The 27,325-nt window shown below is 53.7% G+C and overlaps 1 protein-coding gene across 6 annotated transcripts in view; it reads left to right on the forward strand.

The window, feature by feature from the left end:
- Window positions 1–1,433: 1,433 nt before the first annotated feature.
- The window catches only part of TEX264 (testis expressed 264, ER-phagy receptor), a 33,193-nt gene continuing 7,301 nt past the window's right edge, over window positions 1,434–27,325 (forward strand). For 2 of the 6 annotated variants that reach the window (XM_043587469.1, XM_043587468.1), the window contains exons 1-3: window positions 2,417–2,492; window positions 5,016–5,308; window positions 14,805–15,026. In XM_043587469.1, the coding sequence (XP_043443404.1) occupies window positions 5,051–5,308; window positions 14,805–15,026 (480 nt within the window). In that variant the 5' untranslated portion in view covers window positions 2,417–2,492; window positions 5,016–5,050. The other 4 variants (XM_043587465.1, XM_043587466.1, XM_043587467.1 and 1 more) reach the window with 4 other exon arrangements.

Genomic DNA, 27,325 nt, shown 5'->3' on the forward strand with positions numbered 1-27,325 from the left:
GCAGCTCCAGACAACGGTTTCTTGGGACAATCTCATCAGATTCTGAGAAACAGGAAAAATGACCAGGTGAACATTGTGTTCAGAAGCTGTCTTGTCTCTGAACCATGAATTGGCCCTTATCTCACAGGAAATGCTTCCAAGTGTATAGCCCACTTGCCTGGAGCACCTAAAGGTTTTGATCATGTGTTTGATGTTCATAAGCAAAATCAAACTGCCATGACTCTGCCAGCCCAGCCCTGAGTGCCTGTGAGGGGCCAGCTGCTCTTCCTACCAGTGTTTGCCCAGAGGGCTGGGGATAGGCTTGGCCCTGTGGATGAGGGTCATTCTTTCCTGCCTGGGATTGGAACAGTGTGAAGTACTGGGAAAGGAAGCCAGGATTATGAGTGCCTCCGTGTGTTCAGTCTGCCCTTTGCTAGTGCAGTAGTGGAATCCAGAATAAGATGATTCCCCTCCCAAATATCAATCCTCTGTGTCAGAGGCACCAAGGTAGCTCATGTAGCCAAGCTTAGGAGCATAGTTGTTCCCTCTCCTACTCCTTCCACTGCAAGACTGGGCCTCTCAGGAGGGCAAAGTTTTATCTTTAGGGATCTAGAAGAGTGCTTTGTATAGTTTGTAGGTCCTCAGAAATATGAGCTGAGGATTCAGCCTATGTTCAAGGAGTTTACTCTAGAATACCTTAAGCTAGAAGGTCAGCCCAACCTCCCCCAGGCACTTCCAGGGCTCTGGGGAGGAGACTGCAAGGGGGCGGTTCCTGCTTAGCTCCAAGAGGGTAGGGCCTTAGTTCCGTTTCTTCAGTATCCCCAGCCCCTTGAACTGTCCTGGCAAGGAGTGTTACTCAGTAAATGTTGGGTGGATGAATGACCACTCCTGTGGTTGGGGGTGGGGTGGGGTGGAGTGTTGGAGGCATGACTGATATTTGCACTATTCCAGAGGTTGGATCCACTAGCTTCTTCCCTGAGTCCAAGCTGGGCGTCAGTTTCCTCAGTTGTAAAACGGGGGCAGGTAGCCTTGACTTGCTGGGTTCCCAGGTCCATCGGGAAGCTACAATGAGAGGAAGTGGCAGGACGAAGGGTACTACAAATAAATGCCATAGGCTGATACTGCTGTGCTGAACTTCCCAAGCCTCTTCAAACGCTTCACTCTGGTGCGGGCTTCCTTGGACCCAATCTGGCTCTCTACTGTGGGCCACCAGGCTGACTTACCCCAACACCTGGGGCCGGGTAAGTTTGTGGGAGGCAGGAAAGTGCTCAGTGGGCTCCGCCCCTGACAGCTCCTGGGGCTGGGCGCCGCTCGATGCTAAGACCGGGCGGGGCAGGCCTCCGCCCTCCGGTACCGCGCGCACGCGCCCACGGCCACGGCCACGTCCCGCCGCGAGAGGGGGCGGAGCGAGCGTGCGCGGCGGGCGCGCGCAGGCTCCGCGACCTAGCCTGGAGCCGCCTGCGCGGATCGGCGTCCGCGGCGGGCGGCCGCTGAGGTGAGGGCTGGGCCGGAGGAGAGGCGTCCCCGCCTGGGCGGCCTCACGCGCGCTGAGGGCCTGGAGCCTCCGTCTGTCCGGGCGCGACCTCAGGGGTTCCCGCGTCCCCTTCGTGACCCCCGCAACCCAGGGCGCTCTTTGCATCTCGTCTCGCCCACAGCTGGGTCCAAGGGCCCGGCTAGGTCCAAGGGCCCGAACGCGACCTTGGACCAGCCTACCACCCCGCGTTGCCCCGGCTTCGGCCACGGGGCACGCCCCGAGCCAGAGGAGCTGGAGCCGGGGGTGGAGGGTGGGGGTTGGGGAACTGAGGCAAAAACCGCACTTTAGCTCCGCCCCTATCCCTGGAGGCCGCGCCTCAGCCGTGGCTGCAAACTTTAGATTCTCTTAAGTTACGGAGGTGTGTGAGACCCCGTGAGGTCATGGCTGAAAAGAAAGGAGCTGGGTAAATAAGCGAGGCGCGAGTGAGCAGTGCTGGAAGCGCAGAGTGGGAGTCGGCGCACCTCAGTCCCGCGCAGGCCTGGGTCTTTCCGCCGCTCACTGGCACCGAAGTTTAAGGGCCCGGCCCACTGCCGCGGCGCAAGTGAGCAGCCTCAGGAAGCCTCGCCGGCTCGGGTCAGAGACGACCACCCCTGGTCTCTGACCCGAGGAGAAACCGATGTCAGCGATAGGGGCTGTTTCAAAGCCAGTTACAGAGGCTGGAACCCTCCAAGAAGAGGACTCTCCAAGAACAGGGGCATAAGCACAGCCCCAGTGAAGAGTTGACATTATGAGGCCGAGTTTGGCTTTTGGCTTCTGATTTCCGTAAGCGGTAGGAGGACGAGGTAGAGGTGCAGCCTTGTGGTGAGGAGGGAGTTCCTGTAGAGGCCCTAGTGGGCTTTCCCCGAAAAGGGAACAGTCAGGGCACGGTGCCCAGCTCAGTGGTGATTTTCTCTCTGCCCCCAGCACTGGAGTACTTGGAGCATTTGGTCCCTGCGGCGCTGGATGCCATGAGTTGCTAAAAGTGAGCCTGGCTTTTCAGGTGAGCTTCCTCGGCCCTTCTCCTGCCCTTTCTCTTGAGTATGGGGAAATACACTTTGCCCTGCCTCCCTCCTGTGCTGACCTAAGCTCTGGGGTGCATTTTCCCTCTCTTCTGAGTACTTTAGGAGGTGAGAGGAAGAGGGAGGTGGGAACTAAGTTCCTTTGAGGTAGACGGGGAATGTGCAGCCGAGAGGGTAGGTCAAAGTGAAGGATGGTCACTCTCAAGGCAACTGAGACCTAGCTGCTGAGTGAGAGCTTCCAGCTGAGAGCCTTGGGTTCAGAGATGTCCCAACATGGATTAAATGCTTGAGCCTTTCTGGAAATCCTGTCACTTGGGAGGAGAAAGTGAAAATGGCAGCCTGGAGTCAGACTGCCTGAGTTCCTAGTGCCTGCATTTTGGTCCAAGTCGTTCTATTTAGTGCCTGTGTGACCTTGGGGGAAGTCTCTTAACTTCCTGATCCTTACCTACCTTGTTTTGAGGATTAATAAAGTAGCTGTGTTTCAACATTTGGATAGTGCCTGGCATATAGTAAGTACCGTAGATTAGTACTACACTATAGTAAGTGAAAGATTTATCGTCATCATCATCATCACCAAGGAAAATAGGAATGAAACTAACTGGAGGCAAGATGAGTAGGATGGCCAATGCATCCAAAAAAAGCACAACTGTGGCGCAGGAACAGGGATGGCTAATACCAGTGTGATGCACCTCCATGCTATGACATCAAAGGTTTAGGAGTTTAGTTTGCCTCTTTGTTAAGGCAAACACTATGTGTATGTTGACTCCAAAGACCGTTTTTCAGCAAAAAATTTTGACACCCAGAACCCACAGGGAACAAATTATTCCATAGAGCTAAATTTCCCATAGGGCTGAAGCATTGATTTGCACCTCCCAAATCTTTTAAATTTTTGTTTATTTATATTTTAGAGCGAGAGTGCATGAATGGGGCAGAGGGACAGAGGGAGTGAGAGAGAAAGAGAATCTCAAGCAGCCTCTACACTCAGTGGAGCCTGATGTGGGGTTCGATCCCAAGACCCCGGGATCATGACTCAAGCCAAAATCAAGAGTTAGACACTCAACCTACTTAGCCATCCCGGTGCCCCAAATCTTTAAAATTTTCAATACTTGGAGTGAGAATATTCCTCCAGTGGGTCACATGTTTCCCTTCCTTTTTAAACTGCTGTGATTTTCCACCCCCCTGGGGGACTCAAATCAAGCCCTTTGTATAAGAGGGTTGGGCTTCTGGCCCCCAGCTTCGTAGAGGGCTGGACATAGAGGGCTGGACAGTCTGCCTTGAATGGCTCACACACCAACCTCTATGTTGTGTTCCTGGCCCTGCTTTTGGATAGCTTCTCTGTTTCTTTGTTGTTGTTGTTGTTGTTGTTGTTGTTGTTGTTTTCCTTGAAATGAGTGTCTTTATTACTTGTAGCATACAAAAAGGAGGAATGAGGAAAGGCCAATGGGAGGAGGGACAATTGTCAGATAAACGACATAAACACAAAAAGGAAGAAAAGACACCCTCACCTCACCCCAGGATGCCTTTCCACGAACTACCTAGTAGAGAAGGTGGGGTGGCAAGATCAAAACTACAAAAACTAATTCTAAACACCTGGAGATGCTGATGGGGAGAGGGACAGGGCAGCAAGTGGACCCAGCTGTGGCTCCCTCTAGGTTGGCACCCCTTCCCCATGGGATGAACTGCTTGGGCCAGGGATAAGTAATTGTTCTCCCTGGTGTGTTTCCATTTCTAACAAACTTGTCTTTCTCCTCTTTGTTTCTAATCTGTGGGCTGGAAAAGTGGGATGAATCTTGTTAGTACCATTGGCTCTAGTCTGGGAAGCACAGTGCTGGACTTTGTTCTGGCTGCTTTGGCTGATTTGATCCGATCTTTCCTTGGTTCTGGATGGGTGAGCTTGCTGGATAGCAAGATTCTGAGGGCCCGATGTGCTTCACAAAGGAGAGTTTCCTATGAAAGTCTCTTCCTGTGGTACATTTTCCCCATGGGGTTTTGTTCCTTATGGTTTCCCTATTTTTTAATAAATGATTGGACCCTGGCGCTTGCCCATCCTCCCTCTGATAGTGGTCCATGAGGCTTGGGGAAGCTGGGCAGGCAGTGTGGCTCTGCTGTGGGAAGGAAGAAGTAATGTAGGGAAAAGGCAAGCTGGCTTTCTTGCCCATCTTGAGGGAGGCTGGTCAGGGCTGGGAGTATGTCCATAGCTGACTCACTCCTGTTCACCTCTATGACTCAGTTTCCCCAGGTGTGACCAAGGCTGCCAGCTGACAGGCAGAGCTGTTCTGAGAGCCTCAACAATTGTGATTAAGAAATAAAGAGGCTTGCGGCTTCAGTCATCCTTTGTAGCTCTCTTCTAGGTCACTTCTGTGTGTAAACACCCTGGTCCCTCCTCCTCCTGGGTCAGAGCACCCAAGGCAGGGCTGAGGTTGGGCCATAAGTGGCTGGCGGGCAGGTGGGCACATTGGTCAGAGCAGGCTACCAGCCTCCTCTCCCTCCTGTCTCTTTTGCAGCTGTCTTGGGGGCACAGTGTCGGGGGCACAGAGCCATGTCTGACCTGCTTCTCCTAGGCCTGATTGTGGGCCTGACTCTGCTGCTGCTGCTGACACTGCTGGCCTTTGCTGGGTACTCAGGGCTGCTGTCTGGGGTGGTGGTGAGTGCCGGCTCACCCCCCATCCGCAATGTCACTGTGGCCTACAAGTTCCACGTGGGGCCCTACAGCGAGACTGGGAGGCTTTTCACCGAGAGCTGCAGTGTCTCCCCCAAGCTCCGCTCCATCGCCGTCTACTACGACAACCCCCACATGGTAAGGAGCCTCCTGTTCCCTGGCTGCGGTTCTGCCCCATGGATGGACATGGGGCCGGGGGGTTGTAGTTTCTGAGGAAGGGGTGGGAAAATCTGTGATCTGGTCCTGCAGACAACCTCTTCTCTGAGCTTGAAGCTCCTTCCAGATTTAGCTTGGACTCCTGTGCCAGGCATCCATATGCTCCTTTCTATTTGCCCAGGTCTGGTTCTTGGCTCATAGCTACCCATAGCTACCCATGGACTTCTGACTGCAGGGGGCCACAGCATTGTGTGTCTCTAGTTTCTGCCAAGGCTTTCGTCCCCTGCCTCCTCTTGCTGTCCCTCCCTCTTCCATCCCCATTTGAGGCCAGTACTCTAAGGCCAGGCTGTTCAGATTCTGCCTCTCTTTGGGGTCATACCTTGTTGTTTCTGTGCCTTCCCTCTTTTAGCTTTCCTGCTGTGGCTGCAGCTCCTGTGGGCTTGAGAGGGCAGGCCCTGGGCATGGGGCTTAGAATCCTACCTCTTCAGCCATTTTGGTGACTCCTGCCTCAGTCATATAGCATCTCTTTGGATGTCAAGCTGCCTGGTTGCAGGAGGGCCTGGTGGAGAGGAGGGGGCAAGTGGAACCAGGTGAGCTCCCCAGAATGTCTAGGATGCTGGGCTCACAGACGAGCCCAGCATCACTGGCACCCTGTGGGCGTCTGGCTGTACTTACAGCCTGTGGTGAGTCAGGGCTCACCAATGTGGCCTCCTGCCATGCCATGGGGTGGTACTGCCCACAGCTGCATGGGCTGGCAGCTCTGCGAAGAGTTCTTCAGCCTTCAGCTTGGAGCCTTGGCAAACAGGCCATTGGGAATCCCCAGCTCTGGTTTCCTTGTCTGAAGAGCTCAAGTAGGCAAGGCCTACAGCCTACCCACTGTCTGCTGACCAAGCCTCACTGGAGTACTTAGTCGAAACAAGGGTGTACTGACTGTCTGTGCCAGGTTCTGCATGACGTCTGCACTCCGGAGATGAACAGACCTGGCCCTTTCCTCAAAAACTTTCATGTGTTTGGCAAGTCAGCCCCATGCAAATGAATTTCTAATAGCCACTATACTCGATGCCCACAGAGCTTTGAGCTGTGCATTTGGGGAGGGTACTCAAGTCTGCCCAGGAGGCTTAGAGAAGAGGTCGACTTTAGCTGGGACATCTCCCGTGAGTAGAACTTTGCTCTGCCACGAAGGGCCTCCTGACTGAGGGAAGTACAGCAGTAAAGGCTTACAGACATGGGATGACAGGGGAGGTGTGGCCAGTGGACATGTGTGGGTGAAGAAAGTGGTAGAAAGGTTCACTGGGCCAGGCAGTGGGAAGAAGAGCAGGTTGGGAGGCAAGGCACAGCACAGTTTGCCCCCTGTGACTTAGGAAGCTAACTGGATGGCAGGTGGAGGAGAGGAGGAGATGAGACAGGGAGGCCATTGAGGAGATTGGGCTGGGCCCAGGTGAGAGGTGACATGGCCTGGTTGAGGGATGAATAGATGATGAGGATTTGAGGTCACATGGTTGGGAGATGGCACTAAGTGGGAGTCTAGAGCACTGGAACCTTAAGTGGCATGGGGCAGGTGCTAGGCTTCAGGAAGCTCCTGGACCAGATGCCCGACCCCCACCCTTGCAGGGCTCCGTTATGTAGGTCCCTGCCCCTCTTATATGCCCTCCCCTGGTCTCTGCCCCTCTTTCCTCACCTGATCCAGTTAGAGACTCTGCAGGCCTCAGTGGTGGGAAGGAGGAGAGTCCTTGCAGTTGCCTCTTTCCTCATCAGCATGTCCTGTTCCTAAAGCAGCATGTTGCCACTTGGGTTGGAAATGCTAATTCCAGGATGGGAAAGAGCCAAAGCAGGAGTATACCTTGAGGTCAGTGCTGGAGGCTGGTCCAGGGAAGAGTGAGGTAGAAAAACCCTGGCATGGAGTGCTCTTCCCATGGCCTCCTAGCCCAGTCCTCCATACAATTGTCCTTGAGGTCGGGTGGCCTTGGGTGTCCAGGGTTGGCTGGGTGCAGCCTGACTTGGGTGCCAGTCTTGGGGGACCACAGCCTGAGAGTAGAGCCTCAAGGCTGGCAGCCCTGGGTTCTGATTCTGTCTCATCACTGTCATGCTTTGGATCTTGATCATGTCACATAATCTCTCTGGGCCTCTGTTTCTTCATCTATAGAACTGTGTTAAGATATCTGCTTCATAGGTTGTCTGGAAAGAATCAAATTAAGTGACACAGGTGAGGCATTCATCCTACAACCTGGCCCTCAGTAGCTGTTTAACAACAACAAAAAGGGTGGACAAAATATTCATATTAATTAGGTACACTGAGACATTAGGCTGAGCTCTCATGACCTAGGCCTAGACCTTGGCCTGGCTATGGACATCTGGCTGGCTCAGAGGACAAACATATAGGTCAAAGTGGCCCCTCTGATCCTGTTCCTCTCAGTCCTGGGTCACTCTAGAAGATACTGTGTCCACATTCAGAGCTAGGTTATACCCTGACACCTGGGATGGCTCAGGGATGCTTAGTCTCCACCTACTCTTAGAGTTGGGCAGTATATTTCTGCCTAGAAGGGATTCTCACAAAAGTTTCAGGGAACCACGGACCCTCAGACTTCAAGTGCTCATGACTATCACAGACTATCTGGTCTCTAAGGACCTAAGGCCACAGGTTCCACAGTGCTTATGTTATAGAGGAAGAGACTGAGGATCATATAGCAAGAGTTGTATTGATCTCACACAGTTCACCCATGCTTTTTTTTTAAGCGGTATTCGAACACTTGATCTATGCCATGCTGCTGGGCACTGGGGCACCTCGGGGACCAAAGGGCCTAGCCCTCAGGACCTCTCAGTGTGGGTATATCAGGGGAGCCTGGGGGAGAAACCCCATCCAGTCCTGGGGAAGACGAAGAACCCAAGCCTTCTCCCTCGGCTGCCTCCCTAAGCAGTGTCCAGCATGGGGCCCTGTGTATTTGTGGTTCACAGAAGGAAGGGACAGGATCTAGGTTGCACTGTTGTGTGGCCCATCCCCACACCCTCTCCCTCTCCTGGCTGAGCACAATGGGGGCCATAACCTGCTTCTGTGTGAATGTAGGGAGGAATGAGGCTATTTCAGGCTCTGTGAGTGGGACAGGGAGTGACCAGGTGAGAGGTGGCCACCTGCTGTCATTGCTACCCTCCCCCATAATGTGTGGACTGACAGCTCTCTAGCCACTCCCCTTCTAGGCCTCAGCTCCTGGCCTCAGCTGGGCAGGGGGACGCTGGTTTCTGAGAAAGGCCTGGTGGGGCCTCACTTGGCTGTGGGCCCAGGAGTGACACTGGAAAGGGCACCACTGAGGCAGGGTCATGGCAATTGCTGTGGACTTTTTTGTGTCAAATGCTGTTTGAGCATATATATCTCATCAGCTTTGTGTCCTGGATTTGTCAGCATATGTATGTCAGTCAACTCCAGATCCTGGAGTTCTGTATGGGAGGAAGTTGCAGGGTCTGGGGAAGTGTTGGGCAAGATAAAGGATTCCATTCTCTATCCCTGAGGGCCTTTGGAGAGGTAGGACAAGGAATGAGGGAGCATGTGACAGGAAGTGGACAGACCCTGGCAGTGACTCATAGGTGTTCCTTCCCTCTCCAGGGCCCAACATTCTTGGAGTGCAGCCATTTCTTCTTCTAAGGACCAAGGGAGGGGGTGCGTTCCAGAGTCAGTCACCAATCTGTGCCTGCTCCCTTCCCTCAGCGCACAAGCATGTGAACACACACGTACACACACACACAGATCCATTTCTGCCCTTGTAAAGCTGGAGAAGGGTCAGAACTGCTCTGCTCTCAGCCCTGCTTCTGAGGTGCAGTGTGGGGGTCTGGACAATGACTTTAGCCTCCCCTCCTTGGCCTGGTCCCTCTGGGAGCCTTGGGTGTTGGTGGGAGGGAAGGAGCTGGGAAGAAGACCCCTGGTGGCTCACTTGATCCTGGCCAGCTCTGGCCTGTGGATAGGCTGTACTGGCTCAACTGCTCTCACCATGCCCATGGATCTGTCCTGTGTGCCAGCCTGGCCCTCCACCTGTTGCCCCACCCTCTGCTGCTACCGCCTCCACTGCTGTTTGGGCCTTAAGCAACCTGTCTGCCTGCCCTTGTGGGGAGCCTGACTGAGGCAAATGGGGCGTGGTAGCCAGTTCAGTTTACCTGGCTGAGGCCTAGGAGAGAGAGGGTGCTTGCCCTAGGCATGGGGCAGATATGGGAACTGGTGGTGCTTGGGTTCTGCCTTTAGTAAACTAGACTGTATTGAAGCTCCTTTTTTCTCTTGAGTCCACTGAAAGCCAGCTTGGGACCACCACGTCTGCAGGGGCTAAGGCTGGTAAGAGTATGGATTTAGGCCTGTGCTGCACTTCCCCTTCCCCTTTAGTGTGTTTGGGGATGGGGCGTCCTGCATTCCCAGGAGACATTGAGACCACATGGACCCTGGGAAGGAATGAGGGAGTGGGATTTCCCAGGGTTGACCTTTGACAAAGGGCAGTGGGAATGTGGGCTAGCTGGTGTTTCCCAAAGCCCAGACCATTCCCTACCTCAGTTACCTGCGATGATTTTCTGCTAGATGGAGTCCAGGCTTTTGCTCTATAAGCAGTTTAACTGTGTGGGGCAGCCCTGGAAAGGCACACCCCCTCTTCTCAGCAGAGCTGTCTTTGGTAGGGAGGAGGACTGAGGTGTGGGAAGAGAGGGCTTTGGACTCTTTCTGAGTTTGAATCAAGGCCCCACTGCTTCCTGGAGTGTGATTCTGAGTGAGTCACTTGGCCTTTCCAAGAATCTCTACCTCAGGGGTTTTATTTCTCTAGGGACTAAGTAATAAGGGTAAGGCCCAATACCTGGTCCCCAGTAGATGCTTAGCACTCTTGCCTACCCCCACCCCCATGCCTCGTGCCACTAGGATTTTGTACTTTTGGGAACCCTGCTTGCCTGCCTCTGGCCTAGCCTCCTGCAGGTCGCCGAGGCCATGTGACGAGGTACAGCATAGAGAGAGTCCATTGTGCAGGCCATTCCTAGCCAGGGCCTATATCTTGGGCTTCCAGGTGCTGTGGGTTGTGTGGCACAGCTCTGGGGCCAGTCTGCCTGGGTTCAAATCCGGACTCCACAACACTACCTTGTTGTGTGGCCCTTGCTAAATAGCTTTGCTGTATGGGTCTTAGAAACAGAATTGATAAAAGTACCTATCGCACAATGCTGTTTGGATTGAATGAGCTGATGTACAGAAGGCAGCAACCGGGGCAGACGGAACGCACCTTGTCAGGTACCAGCTGTTGTTACGATATGCTTGGGACTGAAAGTAGGAAGGCCCTGAAAGACTTCTAGGTGAGAGTTCCCATAAAGCCCCTGGACCCCCCCTTTGGAGGTTGGCATCCTGCTGACTCCCCTCCCCTCCAGCCTGAAATATGGGTCCTACCCTCTGACCCTGATGTCTGTGTCACTCCCTTCATGACTAGTCCTAGCCCAGCTTTTGCCTTTGGGTGCCACCTGCTTGGGGAAGTTGGTATGTTGACCTGCAGCACCTCGGAGGTTAAATGAATCCACTGTTCACCCTCCAGCAATGAACAGCTGTGGCTGCCCAGTGCAAGTGAAGGGCATTGTTGCTGTTTCTCCCCTTACTATGGGCAGCTCTGGGCTGGATATGCTGACCAGGGAGGAGTCAAGGCAGCCCTGCAGGCCTGAGATTGGCAAGCATTGCATCTCTCCTTGTCAGATGTTGCAGGTTATGAACCTAGGGCTGGCCATTTCTATTGACCAGCCATTGACCCCAAAATGGGCCAGCTGACACCATTTTCCTTTCCTGGATCCTGGAAGATAATCAGTCTTGTCCTGTTTCCAGTGAAGTCTTGGCTAGACAGGAACCTTCTTTTCTTCTTTTTAAATGTTTATTTATTTGTTTTGAGAGAGAGTGGTCATGTGTGTGGGAGGGAGGGGCAGAAAGAGAGAGAGAGAGAGAGAGAGAGGGAGGGAGGGAGAGAGAGAATCCCAAGCAGGCTGTGTACTATCAGTGCAGAGCCCAACATGGGTCTCAGTCTCACAAACTTTGCGATCATGACCTGATCCAAAATCAAGAGTCAGATGCTTAACTGACTGAGCCATCCAGGCACCCTGGGACCCTCTTTTCACTATGGCTTCACCAATAGGGTCAACCTGTTACTGCAAGACCTCTCTGGAAAGGGTAGTGGGGCCAATTTGTGTCCAGAAGCTTTAGATTCCAAGCAGACCACCCTCTTCTCCCATGCCAGGACTCAAGAGGCCTCATAGCTCTTGTTCTAGGCATAAGTACCCTGAGAAATGACTGCTACAGGGAGGAAAGGGAGCAAGCAGATGGAACTAAGAGGCCCAGGCTGACCTCCTAGGGCCGGGCCCAAATAGAGACATCGTATTGAACCAAGGTGGGTGGAGTTTCTAGCTGTCAGGACATTCCTTTATCTTCTAGGCTCCTGACAACCTCAGTGGGCCATTCTCTTGGAGGTGGGCATGGGCTCTCCAGGGAGCCCAGGGAAGCCTTCCCCTGCTCCTAAGCCAGCATTGCCATTCCCCAGCTAGTCTTAGGGCCTGTTCCCTCTTCTTGCTGGTGCCTGGTTCAGCTGCCTCCCGGCTCCAGCTTGGTACAGAGCTGCTTAGTAGTTGGTGGACTTGCTGAGTAACCACTTAGTTTGCCTTTTAGCCACTGGCCAGGGTAGAACAGGGTAGAGGTGGTGGGTGGAGGAACAGGAAATATCCTCACTTGTGGAAATGAGGGGTTGCTCAGACAGAAAGGAAGAACCTGTGGCTAACACATCTTCAAGATCTCAGAAGTCCTGCCTCCTTATTAGCTGCTTCCCTTTCCTTTGATGAGCATTCCTCTTTTCAAGTTGGAGGAAGAAAAGTTTTGCTCATGTGCAGGGCCCCTGTGTGTACATGTGCGTGCATGCGTGTGCTGTTGCTGAGCACAGCCCAAGAACTTAATGTGTGGACAGGATCCTGGGCCATTTTGTCTAGAAGCCTAGAGTGGTGGGGAGAGATGGAGAGGCTGTCAGTTACCATGCAGCATAAGGTCTGCTCCTTTGGGTGAACGTTTGGGATCATAGAGGAAGAGCTGCTCGGCAGAGAGCATCAGAAGGCTTTGAGTAGGAGGGTTGAGCTGAGTCTTGAAGAATGGGCAAGAGTTGCCCAGGCAGAAGGAACTCTGGAGTAGGGTGAAGAGGACACTCTAGGCAGAGGAAGTAGCTTATGCAAAGGCAGGAAGCATGGGAGGACGTGGCATGTCTGGGAAGCTGCAAATAGTTCTGTGTGGGCGTGTGCGGGGTTGTGGTGGGAGAGGAGGTTGGCAAGGTGGGCTGGGCCAGAACCTAGATTTGTCCCTCCCTCTGCCACTCAGATGCTCATGGGCACCTGCCCACCTGGGTTCTGGCCCCTGCTGGGGCCTTGGGGATGCAAAAAAGGAGTGTTAGGTGAGTGTGTGGGCAAATCTAAGCAGTATTGTGTGGACGACGTAAGGCAATGTCTCATGCTGGGCTTGGGAATTTCATCCTAGAGCTGAATTGGGAGCCATTGAAAAGTTCTAAGCAGGGTGGTCATGGGTGTTGTGGTGCTTTTTGGGGATTGAGGAGGATGTTGAGCTGGGAGCTCCATGAGGGCTGCTGAAGTGATCCCAGAAAAGATCCTGGGACCCAGTCCCAGGTGGGCCAGAGGTGATCAGGTGACCTTCCATCCATTTCTCCATCTAACCTATATTGAATATTTCTTTTGTGTATCCTAAGTTGCTGGGGTCTGGATCATGGTGATTGGTATTACAGCAGGCACTGTCCCTTGGTCTGTCAGCAGGAGGCCTTGCTGGTATGTCCAGGCTCAAGCCTTTGGTGTGAATGGAGCAGTTGCACCATCTGTAGACAAAAGGTGGTACTGCACTTGCCTGGGTTGGGTGGGAGGAGTGGCCAGCTGGCTAAGTGACTGCTTCCAGGTAGAGTTGATGGAGGCAAGAGTTTACAGCAAAATGTTGGGGGGGGGGGGGGCACAGAGCTACCCTGAAAGACTCCCCAGGAGGGTGCTTGAACCTGAAGATGGGCAAGGAGGAGCTACATGTTAAGAAGTTTGGTGAATGGGCATTCTCCAGGCCAAGGGTCACTTGTTTTTCCTGTGTCATAGCTATTAGTATAACCAACAACATTTACAGAGCACTTGTTAAGTTCTGTACCAGGATAAGCCCTCATATAAAGCATCTCATTTAATATGTCAATTCTGAAAGGAACTGGCACTCAAGAAACCAAGGGACTTATCCAGAGTCACACAAGTCAAGATTCACACCCAGTCCTGCCTCCCTCTAGAAGTCGTGGTCCTGACCACTGGACCATATTGCCTGCCAGTAAAGCCCTGAACTAGGCTTGATGATGTAGCATTCAAGGGTGTAGCATGAGTGCCCTAGCTGCAGAGAGCTGTGAGACTGCATAGAAGTGAGAGCCTGGAGTTGGTGCATGAGTCCCAGGCAAAGTGAGACTAGAAGGACAGAGCTAGATTGATCAAAGAGAGGCAGAGCAGGGCTGAGAAAACCCTAGGACATTGTTGACAGGGCTTGGAAAGGGAGGGAAGAGGCAAGAACAGGTCAAAATGACTTTGTGGTGCTGGGAAGGTAGGCTGGGAAGAGGAGCACCTGAGGTAGAGGGAGTTTGAATTTATGGGTCATTCACTGGGCCCCAGGTAGTGGGAGAAAGGGACCCTCGGGTCAAGGGAAATCTAGGATTGACAGCACAAGGTCTGTAATGAGTGTCTTAGATTCCAGACCAGATACCCCTGGGGGCATCAGGGTCTGGTATAGACTCAGGTGGCAGGAAATGAGACAAATTGGGACCCCTTGACGCCAGAAGGAAAGGTGAGTGCTGGGCCTTACAGGCCTGGGATCAGGCCTAGGAAGTGTGTAGACTCACATGGAGCCCCACCTGCCTTGGGTTTATGTGAGCCAGGAGAGGGAGGGCAGCTAGGGAGGGGAGCAGAGTACAGCGATGTGCAGGTACTGGGGGCCCAGGGAGATTTGGAGGGGAAGGAGCATTCTCCAGCTGATCCAGGAAAGGACTTGGCAAGTGTGGTCTGGGATGGGGGCATGGGTTGGAAAGGAGGTCCGGAGGCTCTGGTGATGGTGGCTGGCCCTGCCTGAGGAACCCGGGAAGAGGATCTCACAGTTCCATCAGCAACCCAGAGTCCAGTGTGGTCCCACTTCCTGATCAGTGCTTCCTGCAGCCTCTCCACAGCCAGCACAGGGTCTGGCATGCTTGTTGGAAGCATAAATGAAGGGATGGATGAGTCCTGCAGCAAGATGCTATAGGCTGGGGCCATGGATAGGTTCTAGCAGGAAAATACTTCTCTCCATCCTGGTATCTGGGGCTGTGGCCTGTTGGAACTGGTGGTTCTGCCAGGCCTGAGCTGTCACAGAACCCAAGTGGCAAGAGTTCCAAGAGCCTCCTTCCTTCGCCCAACACTAACACCCCTGCTCCCAACACTAACACTTCCTGCTCTTCCTCCCCAGGTACCCCCTGAGAAGTGCCGCTGTGCAGTGGGCAGCATTCTGAGTGAAGGTGAGGAGTCACCCTCCTCTGAGCTCATCCAGCTCTACCAGAAATTTGGCTTCAAGGTGTTCTCCTTCCCGGCACCCAGCCATGTGGTGACGGCCACCTTCCCCTATACCTCCACCCTGTCCATCTGGCTGGCTACCCGCCGTGTCCATCCTGCCCTGGATGCCTACATCAAGGTGAGAGACAGGCCTGGGGTATGCGTGTGCTGGGGGACAGCCAGTCCTTTGGGTGAAAGCCAGGGAGGACTGCCCAGGCTGGGAGGAAAAGCTGGTTTGGGGAGGGCAGCACCATGGGACCCCCATGGAGCAGGTGCCTGTGGAGCTAGGAATTTGGACAGAGGCTACTGGCATCTGTCCCAAATGCCCAAGACCTTGTGGGTGCCAGAGCATCTACTGGGAGCACAGGGAGCTTGTTCAGAAACTTAGCCTGATCAGTTTGGCTTTGGCTTGGACCAGAGACATTTTTAGTTCTCAGGCCCCACTCCAGGCTCAGATGGATGGCCAGGTCTACCCTGACCCTTTCCTGATGGAGGCCCACAGAACAAGAGCCCTGAGGCTTCGGTGGCTGGCAGGCCCCAGGTGTTACTGTGTTGCCCCTGGCCCGGCCCATGCATGGGCTTATGCACCTGCTGCCTGAATGCAGAGCTGGGGCAGTGGTGAACACTGTCTCCTTCAGTTCCTGACCTAGTCTTTAGCAACACTGGCAGGCTGGCCTACCTGAAGGAAGGAAGAGAGCCAGATACTAGGAGAATCTGATGAGGGGTCTCTGTGTCCACAGAGATTTTTTGAAACTTTCACTGTTGCACATCCCTCCTCCTCTGAAACATTTTGTAAACTTGGGTATTAGGGAAATGGCCCAGTTGGGCTTGAAAGCAATTGCTTATTCATCCATTCAGCTTGAATTTACTGAATGTCTATGTGCCACGTACTGTGCTGGACACAATGTGAGATGCTGGACACGGTGGTAGATAGGTATTGACAGCAAGTGGTAGAGACAGGTAATAAATATCAGACAAGGGGTGTCCAGCTGGCTCAGTTGGTGGAACACGCGACTCTTGATCTCAGTTTGAGATGTCAGTTTGAGCCCCACGATGGGTGTAGAGATTACGTAAAAATAAAATATTTTTTAAAAAGATAAATGTCAAACAAAAATGGGATATGTGCTAGAAAAGAATGGTGAGAAAAAGCAGGGGTCCAGCTTGGATAGAGTGGTTAGGGACAGCCTCTTGGAGGAGGTTACCTCCCGGGTAGAATCCTGAAAGAGCGCTTGGAGAAGGGGTGAAGAAGATTCCAGGCAGAGCAGAGTGGGAGCATGGGTTTGATCTAAAGGTGGTGGGAAATCACTTCAGTGTTGCATCCAGGAAAATAATACATCATCTCTAACCACGTGTATACAGAATAAGCTCTCTCATCCTGGGCAGTGGGTATTGGGTCCCAGATCATATTGGCCAGTGGAGGTACTTAAGAAGCTGTCAGGATTTCTAGTGTGAATGGTGGTGGCTTGGACTTGGGAAGTGGCTGTAGAGATACAGAAAAGGTGGAGATTTACACTCTATTTTGGAGGTAGAACTGATGGACTTGTGCATGGATTGGATGTGGAGAGGCTGGGGAAGGAGGAGTCACAGCAGGCTCCAGTCCCCTTCAGCCTGGGCAGGTGGACAGGTGTGTAGTGGTGCTTTTAACTGAGATGTGGAGAGCTGAGGGAGGACCTGGTTTGGGGGGTGGGGGGTGCAACCAGCTCTGTGGGCTGTATAGTGGGGGAGCTGCCTGGGAGACATCTTGATAGAGGTGTGGAATCCCCAGTGCCATGTGCAGTTTGGACTTCAGAGAGGATTGGGGTGGTAGATATGTTTAGGGACGTGAGCCAGTGGATAGTATACACCCTGGGGACAGTTCCTGGCAGCAAGGGCTGTGCACGGAGCGCAGCCAATGTGGCTAGGGTCAAGGAACGGGAGAAAAAAGTCAGCAGAAATTTGAATTTGGTGGATTTGAAGGAATTCGATGGCTTTGTTCTCTAGAGCAGCCTGGAGGAAGGGACAAAGCCTTGGTGATGGGTAATGGGAGCTCACACAGTCTTGGTTAGGGAGGTGTAGAGTCTGGTATCAGGGCTGGGGAATGAATGAATGAATGGGTCACCAGCTGTGGCCTTGGTGGTCAGGACAGGAAGAGAAGAAACAGGAGGGCTGTTGCTGTGGCAGGGCAGGAGCGTGAGGAGGACAGAGGTGGATTTCCTTTGTGAGCTGGCAGTGGCAGCTAGGAGGTGCTGGAGGGGTTGTGCTTGCCTGGTGGTAAGTTGGACTAGAGGCTGAGGGGCAAGGTGAGGCAAGAGGTGGGGTCGCTGGCTGGTGGTAAGGGCAGGAAGGCAGACATTGGTCCACTCAGCATGCTTCCTGAAGAAAGGCTGCTGTGTGGTGTCTCCAGTCCTGTCAGTGCCATCCTCAACCTCAGGATTGGCAGAGCACCCCCGGGAAGAGACTTTGTGGGTTCCAGACCTCAGAACAGGACGTGTGGCATGTGGTGTGGTGGCGAGCAGCTCAGCCACCAAAGCCTTTTCCTGGCTTCAGGGGTTTATTTTTAGACACCTTTGTCCAAATTTCCCGGCCCCTGACAGCTTCACAAGTTGCCTGGTTTTGACGTCACCTCTTTGATGAAAGCCCTTCCTCCTTCCTCCTCCCGTGGGAGCCTGTTAGCTGTGCTCTGGGCTTCATTCTCCTGGGGTGGGGGCTGGAGCAGGGGGCTACCATTCTCTTTCTTGCCTTGGATGAAGAAGCCAGGGGTATAGGAGAGAGCAAGGGGCTTCTCCAGGCATGTCTGTGAGGCACAGTGCTATGGGAGAAGAGAGATGCCAGACTGCCCCCAGTAGAGGCATGGCCCAAGGTGCTCTGATGGTTTCTGGAGACGGGTCACCTCTGCCCCTGTGTTTAGCCTGATCTTGTGTCTCAGGGAGCACATCACATGAAATGAGGAAGGGGCTCAGCCTGTAGTGGACAGGGGGGGTGGCCCTGTGCCTCTCAGCCTAGGAAACAGAAGATAATTATAAAGCTCCCTCCCACACCTGCCCTCTTCCCCCACTGCCCTGGGACCAGAGAAAGAAGGCTGCTAATGAGACTATGGGCTCTTCTGACTGTCCCAGCTCTGACAGATAGCTGCCTTTGTGTGTATGTGTGTGTACGTGTATGTGTGCCCTTCTTTTTCTCCGCCTCTCTGGCTTTCAAGATCTGAGGCTGGGTTTGCTGTGAAGGTGTTTCAAATGGAATGACAGCAGCCATCGGCTTTCTGTTTCAGGAGAGGTGAGGGAGGCCAGTAGTTGTGCTGCCAGAAGGATGGAAGGAAGGGCTTGGCAGGCTGGAGCAGGGGGCAGGGTGAATGGTCTCAGGGTTTTGGGTGAGGGAAGTGGAGAGCAGGTGCTGTCCTGGCAGTTGCAGATGTGCCTGAGGCTGGGGCAGGATTGATCTCATGGGACAGAAGGGCCCTAGGGGTCACTGTAAGGACCCAAAGATGAAGCATTTGTCAGGTTTCTGTGAGGATTCTGGGAGGATGGATAGATCCCCAGCTTTGTGGTCTGTGTAGCAGCCCCTGGCTCTCCGGCCAGCCCTCCCCACCTTGGCAGCCTGGCAAGCTGAGCTGTAAGGGCTAGAACTCTGCCTTTTTTCACATAAACCACCGGGGGGCCCTAGGCAGAGCAATCTGGGACAGCATTTGTGCGAGGGATGCCTGGGTACCACGTGACTATTATTTTATGTGGAAGATGCCCCAGCTTTGTCAGGCTGCTCCACCAGAGTCCAAGGAGGTGGCCTCAGGACAGGAGGAGACCTGTCCCAGGAAGTGGGGTCTTTTGGCAGCTGCAGGAGGAAACTGAACTTCCCTGAAATTTCAGGGCCACCGAAGAGTTGGGGCCCAAGTGTCAGCCCAGAGCAATAGGCAAAGGCTCCCAGATTCACCACAGGGTAGAACCAGTCTTAATGAGTGTTCAGGGAATGCTTGGGGCACATGGAGCGGACCAGGACCGAGTGAGAGGCCTGGGGATCCCATGTGTGAGACTGTGTGTGAGAGGCCCCTGAGCTCAGTACATGGCTCACAGCTATCTGAAGCAGTTGTTGGGGAGGTTACTGAGAGTGTGAGACTGCCCAGCCCAGTCCCCCTGTGCCTGACTACCTCTCAACAGCATCCCTGATCTTCATAATCCCCCTTCCCCAGGGTTTCTGCTTTTTAGGAGTTTTCAGGGGAGGGTCCTTGTGATGTTTGGACATCTCCTGAGTTTAGGGAGACAAAGGGCATTGTCCATGTGGGAGCTGGTTGGCTGGGTAATACAGGTAGGCCTTGGAGGTCAGGTATTGGCTGTTTCTCCATAGAATTGTGGGGAAGCTGGGGCAGATGGGGGCAGGGTGGATATAGTGAGCTGGTTGTTTGTGGGAGTCTTGGTGGTAAAGTTTTGGGACAGCTGGGTTGATGGGATTGTCTTACTAGGGGTTTAAAGTAGCAGGAACCCCAGACCATAGCTCTCAGATCTCTTTGGGACAGGAGTCTAGGGCTATGCTTAGGTGCCCCTGTGTCTTGGCAGCCAGGGGTATGGGACTACACTTGGTCCCTTACTTGTTTCAACTGGAGTAGCTCTTCCTCTGGGTTTTAATGAACCAGATGATCTTGTGAGCTTTTGTTTGGAGGAGGACATCTAAGGCTTAAGTGGTTTGAAAACCTCTGTCCTTAGAGAGGGGCATAGCTGGGCAGATGCCCCCTCTACCCCTGGCCAACTGCATGTCTGTTGCAGATCCCGAGGACGCTGTGGCAGCTGCAGTGTGAGTGGAGCTGGGAGGCGCCTGGGCTCATCCCAAGTGCAAGCCAAGGGCAGCGCCCCCAGAAGAAGCAGTTGTTTCTGGGGAGCATGACTGACTGGGAGTTGGAGCTGAGGGGAGTCCTGCAGTTCTCCCTGGGGTGGTGGTGACTGAACTCTTGAGTGGTAGATGATCAGATGGTGTCACAGAGCAGCCAGCTGGGGATAAGGAACAGGGGCCTCAGCAAGGTGCCTGCAAGAGTGAGTTGGTCTGTTGAGCTGTGGGAGTCTGTTGCTTCTTCCTAGTAGCATGGTGAGCCTGGGGTCCTCTCCAGTGGCTCAGAATCTTCTGTATGTGTTTCCACTTATCCTACCTGGGTAACCTTGAGGGAGTCAGTGCTGGGGACGGGCAGGATTTGAGTCCACTCTGGGGCTAGAACACTAGTGTGGAGTAACATGGCCCAGGCAGTGGGAATCTAGGTGAGGACACCCCAGTGGGATGTGAAATTTAGGGTAATCGCTCTCTGTGCCCATCACCTTTGCTGAGCAAATGTGGGAGGGTTCCTAGCTTTATGTTTTTTTTCAGAATTTATTTACTTTGAAAGAGAGAGAGCTGGGGAGGGACAGAGAGAGGGAGAAAGAGAGAGAAAATCCCAAGCAGGCTCCACACTGCCAGTGTGGAGCCCGATATGGGGCTCAAACCCACAAACTGTGAGATCACGACCTGAGCCAAAATTGAGAGTCAGACACTTAACCAACTGAGCCACCCAGGTGGCCCTGAACTTTATTTATTTTTTTTTTAATTTTAATTTTTTTTAACGTTTATTTATTTTTGAGACAGAGAGAGACAGAGCATGAATGGGGGAGGGGCAGAGAGAGAGGGAGACACAGAATTGGAAGCAGGCTCCAGGCTCCGAGCCATCAGCCCAGAGCCCAACGCGGGGCTCGAACTCACGGACCGCGAGATCGTGACCTGAGCCGACGTCGGACGCTTAACCGACTGAGCCACCCAGGCACCCCCTGAACTTTATTTTTAATAAGGGAGGCTCTCTTGGCAACTCAGCTCAGTTGCTTACCTCAGCAGTTATTTACTGAGCCCTCTTTTATGCTGCATTGTTCAGGGGATGGGGGAACCAGCTAGGAGGCAATCGTAGGGTCACAATCAAAGCCAACATTCCCTGGAAAAGGGAGGTTACCCAAGGTCAGTGGCTGAGTCCAGACTGGATGCCCTGGGCCGAGTATCATTCTGATGGTTTTGTGCCCTTTGCCACTTTGCCTCATCCATGAATGGGGCTGGGCCCAAGAGGTTCAGGACTTGTCATGAACTTGGGATACACTTGGGATGGTCCCCAGAGTGAGCATGGGTTGGCAGCAGTGTGAGCCAACATCTAATTGACCCTCTTTCTGTAGTAGGTGGGCAGTCAGAGCTGAAGCTACTGGTCTGGAAGTCAGCTTGGGGAGCCAGAAGCAAAGGCAGGAAGAGCCTGGCTGCCCATTTGCCCAGCAGGTTCCCATTAAGGAAGACCTTCGCAGTTGCTCTGGGCACAGGAAGCAGCTGCTGCAGGTGCCTTATTGGGCCTCATATCCTCACCCCCAGTGAGGTGGAGACAGCTCCATTCCCAGGCCTCCCTTACTGAGGCTCACTTGCCGGTGTTGCCACCTGCACTCTCAGCAGTGCCAGGACCTGGGGCTGAGTGACAGGCCCCAAGAATTCTTTCCTTGCCCATTTCCCCCAGTCACAGGGTTTAGGCATGCCCAGGGAGAGTGGGGTGGGAAGGGGAGGGATGGATTCACCAGGAAAGGCAAAGCAACCTTTGGAAGGTGGTGGCATTTAGGCTTAGCTTTGAAAGAAAGGTAGCATTTCCCGAGGTGAAAAAGGAGGTCAGGCAGAGTCACTGATTTGGGCATGGCTTATAAGTACATTGTGGCTAGAGTGCAGGGGAGGAGCAAAAGTTCAGGCCCAAGAGATGAAGCTGGGTCCTAAATGCCCCAGGCAGCCACTGATAGTGTCTGAGCAGATGAGTGACAGCATCCAAGCTGGGCTTTGTAACAGGACTTCAGCACAGAGATGGGGAGGGAGAGCTGGAGGCCACATAGCTGAGCTCTGAATGACACTCTACTCCCAGATGCCCTCAAACCAAGAGAAGCCCCCTACCTTATCAGGGCATGGCTTCCCTGACTCCTCTTAGTGAACTCCCCCTGGAGGCTGGTACCCACAGGAGGCCAGGTCTCTCCCCTCTGCTGGCCTAGGCCCTAGAACCTGTTCCTCAGTCTCTCTGGCTTCACCTCTTTCCCCTCCCCTACCCCAGGGCTGAAAGCACAAAGCCAGCCTTTGCTGGGGCGGGCGTGGGAGCCACTACTCTCGAAATACCAGCTCAGATGTGGTAGCTTGGCAGTCCTCAGGACCCTGGGGGCTGAGGCTTGTCTGGATGGTGCTGTGGGGTTGGGCTGTCACCAATCCAGAGGGAGTCTTCTTCCCTAGGCAGATGGGATTTACCAAGGAAGAATTCTGTTGCTCCTCTCCACAAAGCTTGGGATTCCAGGAATGAGGGAAAGGGGAGAGATTTTGAGGAGGGGGCTTGTCATCCAGAGCAGAAAAACTCTGCCCTTTAGCAGAGCCCTCAGATAAGGAAGTTTAGCTGTCTGATTATACAGATAGGAAAACCTAAGTCTCCAGAGAAAGGGCTTTCCTAGGGGGTGGGTGGAGGGCAGAAGTCAGAGGTACCAGTTAGAGATGAGAAATTCAGGACCGCCTCCTCACCTACCTCCCCTCCTTCCCCCTCTCCTCTTCATCCTTACTTGCCCACTTGTCCTTCCCCTCTGGCACTTCCTGATGTCTCTGGCTCCCAGGTGGTTGGCTTCATGGTTCCATCTGCACCGAGCAGCCTTCCTGCTGCTGGATAATCAGTCAGTAACATATTTGTCAGCTTGTGAACCTTACAGGGCTCAAGGTCCTTGACTGCACAGATGCTTCAGAGAATGGCTGGGTCTTGGAGAGGGGTGGGATGTGGAGCCTGCCATGGTAACAGCAGCGTCTGGGAGGCCGTGGGTCCCCTCCCATATTTGGAAGGGAGAGTGGGGGGGATCCCAGGGCTGAGCTTCCAAGTCTCCCATAGGGTCCTCACCCTCAGGCTCCCTGCCCCCTGGTCCTACTCCACAAGGACCTAAGAAGGCCAGATTGGGACTGAGCTGGGGTTGGAAATTGGCCTTCTGGGCCCTGGGAAAGGGAAAGGCTGGGCTTGGCTGCAGGGTCAGAGGCTTCCTGGTTCAGATGGGAACTAGTGTGCTTAAGGGCCTGGGTCTCCTGTGCCTACTTAGAGGGAATCACCCTCCCCTGCTCCTTAGTGCCCCAGTCTGCCCTGGTCTGATGGCTGCCGAGGCCCCCTCTTGAGCTTCCCAGGAAGCCTGGGTATGCAGGAATATGAGCAGAGGTGTAAATTGCATGGCAAGCTGTTGGCTCTGAGGTGAAAATGAAAAGTCTTGAGGCAGTGGCGCCAGCAGGCACAGCAGGCTGGGGTGCCAGGCACAGCGCCCTCCTTCCCCACCCTACTCTCCCTCACACCATCCCCTTTTTGCAGTCTTTCCCAGCTTCCTGCCCAAGCCTGGCTCCTCTGCCAGCCCCTCCCTTGCCATCTGGGGGGCTTTCAGGTAGACATGACCCCACAAAGCCTTCATCTGTTGCTTCCATTATGTTTTCTAAGTAGCTGACTGGTGCACAGAAAACTGGGCTTGGCTGTTTTGTTAATTTTGTGATCTTAACATTTGTGGTAGTTTCTCCAATTGACTCCTTTTGAGTTTTTCAAGTATATAATTGTCCTATCTTTCAGTGATGGTGTTTTTATTCACCTTTTCCAGTTTCTCACTTCTTTTAGGATCATCTGTTCCAGTCTCTTTATTTTACAGTTGGGAATATTGAGACCCATAGAGAAGCCATCTATTCATCAATAGCTAGGCTCTGGGTTCTTGCCTGGAGCTCTCTCTGCCACTTCTGCCCCTTCGCTCCCCTCCCTGGCAGCTCCATCTCACTCTTTGTCTCCTTTGCCCATCATTTTCATAGCTTCGAGCCCTCCTGCTACAAGTGGCGGGGGGAGGGTTCTCACCCACCCTTCTGCAGGCTCTCCCTGGTGGCACTGCAGGGACCCCAGAGCTATCTCGTGCTATCCCCTCCCACTCCACAGACAGGTTTAGGTTCTGGGCCAGAGGCTGTTGGGAGGCCCGGTGGGGATGAGAGACAGCCAGAGAGAGGGAAGCTGATGGAAGTTCCTGGGCAGAATAATAACAATGTGCCACATTCTAGCTGTAGCAGCGCCTGCTGTGCCTCCCCCATCACTTTGCACGTGTGATGCAGACCAGTTGCCTAAGGGGCCTCCAGGGTCTGAGCCCCCATTTGTAGGGAGTGCTGTGTGCAGGCGGGTGCACATTGGTGCCTGTGTAATTAAAAATGAGCATGCCTCACTTCACCCAGTGAGGAGATGCCACCACCTCGGGTGGGATGCAACAGCTGTTTGCTGGCATTGTAGCTGCCCAGCTGTCCAGCCTGGAATGGAGGGATGGGTAGGACTGGGCAGCTCAGGGTGAACAGGGAGGCTCAGAGCCCCTCACCCCAGTGAGGCAAAGGGCTGTGATTGGGTAGAGACAACAGAGCAGAACTCATCTTTTTCTGGGGCTCAAATGCAGGTGGGAGATGTGTGAACCAATCCTTGACCTGTACCCTTTGCCTCATCCTTTTGGGGATTTGAGTCCACCTAGCTCTGAGAAGACCCAGCATCCAGGCAGGTTGGGAGTGTGATCCAACCTCAGTCTCTACCTGGACCTGACCTTTTCTGCCCCACATCCCCTTCCCACATCTAGCCAAAGCCAAGGGCATGGGTTGGTTGGTGCCCAAATGAGAGTAGTTCAGGTCTTCTCTCTTACTCTCATCCTCCCCTCTCCTGAGGCAGTATGAACTACCAGGGGAAGCACTGCGGGTGGCATGGGGAAACCTTGGCCCACCATGACCATCTAAGCCTCTGTAGGAGCCCTAAGCTGCATGGGCCAAAATCCTTGCCTTCCACCCACCCAGTAATGAGCTCAGCCTGAGGTGAGAAGGGAATATATGGTGTGTAACCAAGGTAGCTGAGGCAGTAGCACCCTGGCAGCCTGTGTACACCGTTTCTTCCCTTGTTTATCAGCACCCCTAGGGGGATGAGCCCATGTCAGTGCAGCAGTGGTATTGGAGGAAGTGCCGTTGACAGGTCTCCTGGAAATCCCTGCATTATGAGTGGTGTTCCAAGTCCCCCTCTTGTTTCTTCTATGAAAAGCCCAGGTGGGAGGTAAGCCTTGGAGATGTGTCTGAGGAACTAGAACTCCTGAATCCAGTTTCTAGCAGTTCCTGGTGGCCCCTTGGCATAGTGACTTTTTTCCTATTAGGTGGGAAGGATTGTGGATGACTGCATCTCTCCCTCCAAGGAGAGAGACCTTGTGGTCTCCTTGATTCTGTGTGGGAGTGAGTTGCTTTGGGTTGTGGCTTCATCAAATAGCCGGTGGCTTCAGTGGCCAGAGTAGATTCCCCTGTCCTGTTGATGCTTCCTGGAGCCTCTGGCTTTCTGGGCTGTGGGAGGGGGTGTGCCCAGGGCTGGAAGGATACCAGGCCCATCCAGGCCCCTTTGCCCAGCAGTACCAGTCAGTGTGGCATTGACTTGGTGTCCTTTTCCCTTGACAGTCTGTTCTCCAAGGGCTCCCTGAGGCTAGCTGAGGGAGAGGCAGCTGGTCTTGCCTTTCTCCAATGATTTTCCAATATTTATCAGCTCATCGACATGCATCCCAGGTCACAGCTCCTTCTGTGTAGCAAGGACCTGAGAGCTGGCCCATGGTGTACCCTCTCTTCCCTCAGAGGCTCTACCTGGCTGCAGGGGGCGGGGGGGGGGGGGGGCAGGGCAAGGCTTGTTCTCTGCCTAATCCGTTAGGGACAGGGTTTATGGCTAGTCCTGTCCCTCATCCCCCAGCCCCAGTTGGGCTCATTATTGCTCTGGGGGCAGAACATGGAGGGGGGCTTGAGGAGAGGCTACAGAGACAACTATAAACCCCTCCCTTGCCTATGGGCCTGAGTTGGAAGTTTGCACCTTTGCTTTCCTCCTGCTTCCCTCCTTTGCCCCGAGTCTGAATTTTGACAGGACCTGGCATGTGTTAAAATGATTTGAGGCTGAGCCGTCAGTGAGATTTTTAATTAGCTCCCTGTCTCCTTCCACCAAGGAGGGCCAGGGGCCCCCGGGTGGTGGGGGGAGGACCAGGCTGGGTTTGGGTGGGAGGCTGCCCCTCCAGGGGCCTGGGGGCAGGCATGGGCAGCTGGCACTCCTTGTGTGGGATGCTATAAGGAGGGAGAGTTGGACAGGGAAGGAAGGGCTGTGTAGCCAGGCCAGTTCTCTCTCTCTCTCCTCTGTCTCCCCTGTTCCTCTGTTCTCCCCGATGGCTTTGAGATGAAGGCGACGGCAAGGATGGAGGATGCAGTTTCCATGGCAACGAGGCTGTCCACAGCCAGGCAACTTCAGAGCCGGGCTCTCCGGAGGAGGCAGATGCGCAGAGCAGCCACAGAGCTGCCTCTCGCCTGCCAATGAGGGGGCTGGCAAAGCAGGTGGTAAGGGTGGCTGCCTGGTACTGCCCACCCTGATGCCCAGCCTAGAGGGGAGACTGAAAAAAGGACTACTCTCTCTTATCATCCCTGTTACTTCCAGAAGGGAAGCCAGGCAGGTGGTTTGAGTGTTGACAAGAGTTGGCGTAGGGTTCCATTGTCCTGGAATTTCTTGGTGGGCACAGACTCTTGTTCCTGGGAGCATCTCCCAAAGCTAAAATTGTACATCCCTTCAGATATGGACTACCAGGTGGCTGATGACCACTCAGCAGATTTCCTCTGCACCTTTTGAATACCCAGAGCATGGGCATGTTGGTGAAAGCTATGCCCTGATTGGTTTCGGGGACCTTTTTCTTCCCTCTAGCTACCAAGGAAGGACTTGGACTTTTTTCAGGGAGACCCCCCCGACCCTGGGCTTGTGACATGGCATAGTTCACTGAGGGGGGCTCAGGTTTGGCAGATGCTCCCAGTGCTGGCATTAGAGTAACCCCCAGAGCCTGGTAGCTCCTACTTCCTGATGTCGTGTTTTTGTTCGTCCTCCTGAGGGCCAGGGCTGAGTGAGTGTGTGGGTAGCTGGAAAAGCAGAGGCAGCCATCAGTGTATGTGGAGATGGGAGGAGCTGGGCATGTGGACTCATGAGGTAGCATGAAGAGCACCCAGATTGGCAAAAAATACTGGACTCAAACTATTGAAAATAATGACTTTCCTTCACCGACCCTGCAGTGTTTGAGCACATGGAGACTTAGGGTGCAGGGCCTTGCCCGCATTACCCATGGAGTCAGGTGAGGTGAGCTGCAGGTGGACCTTGGCCAGGCCATCTACTTACCCTGCGGCGTCCTAGACATACCCTGTCCCTTCTGGCTGCTGGACTCCCTGGCTGATAAACCTTCCAGGCTCACTTTTCCTCTTCTCTTTCCCTGGGGGGTTCATTTTTACCCTTCTTCACTGCTTTAATTGGAAGGGGTTCCTCAACCCTAATGTTGGCCAGGGAGGTGGACAAGTGGAGTCCTAGAGTGGCTTCTCCCTACCAGGCAATAAGTCTTTCATTACTGCTAAGTGGAAGGCTCATTTCAGAGCTCATGATGAGAGCTGGGCATG

Source organism: Prionailurus bengalensis, chromosome A2 (assembly GCF_016509475.1).
Source record: "Prionailurus bengalensis isolate Pbe53 chromosome A2, Fcat_Pben_1.1_paternal_pri, whole genome shotgun sequence".
NCBI classification, from domain to species: Eukaryota; Metazoa; Chordata; class Mammalia; order Carnivora; family Felidae; genus Prionailurus; species Prionailurus bengalensis.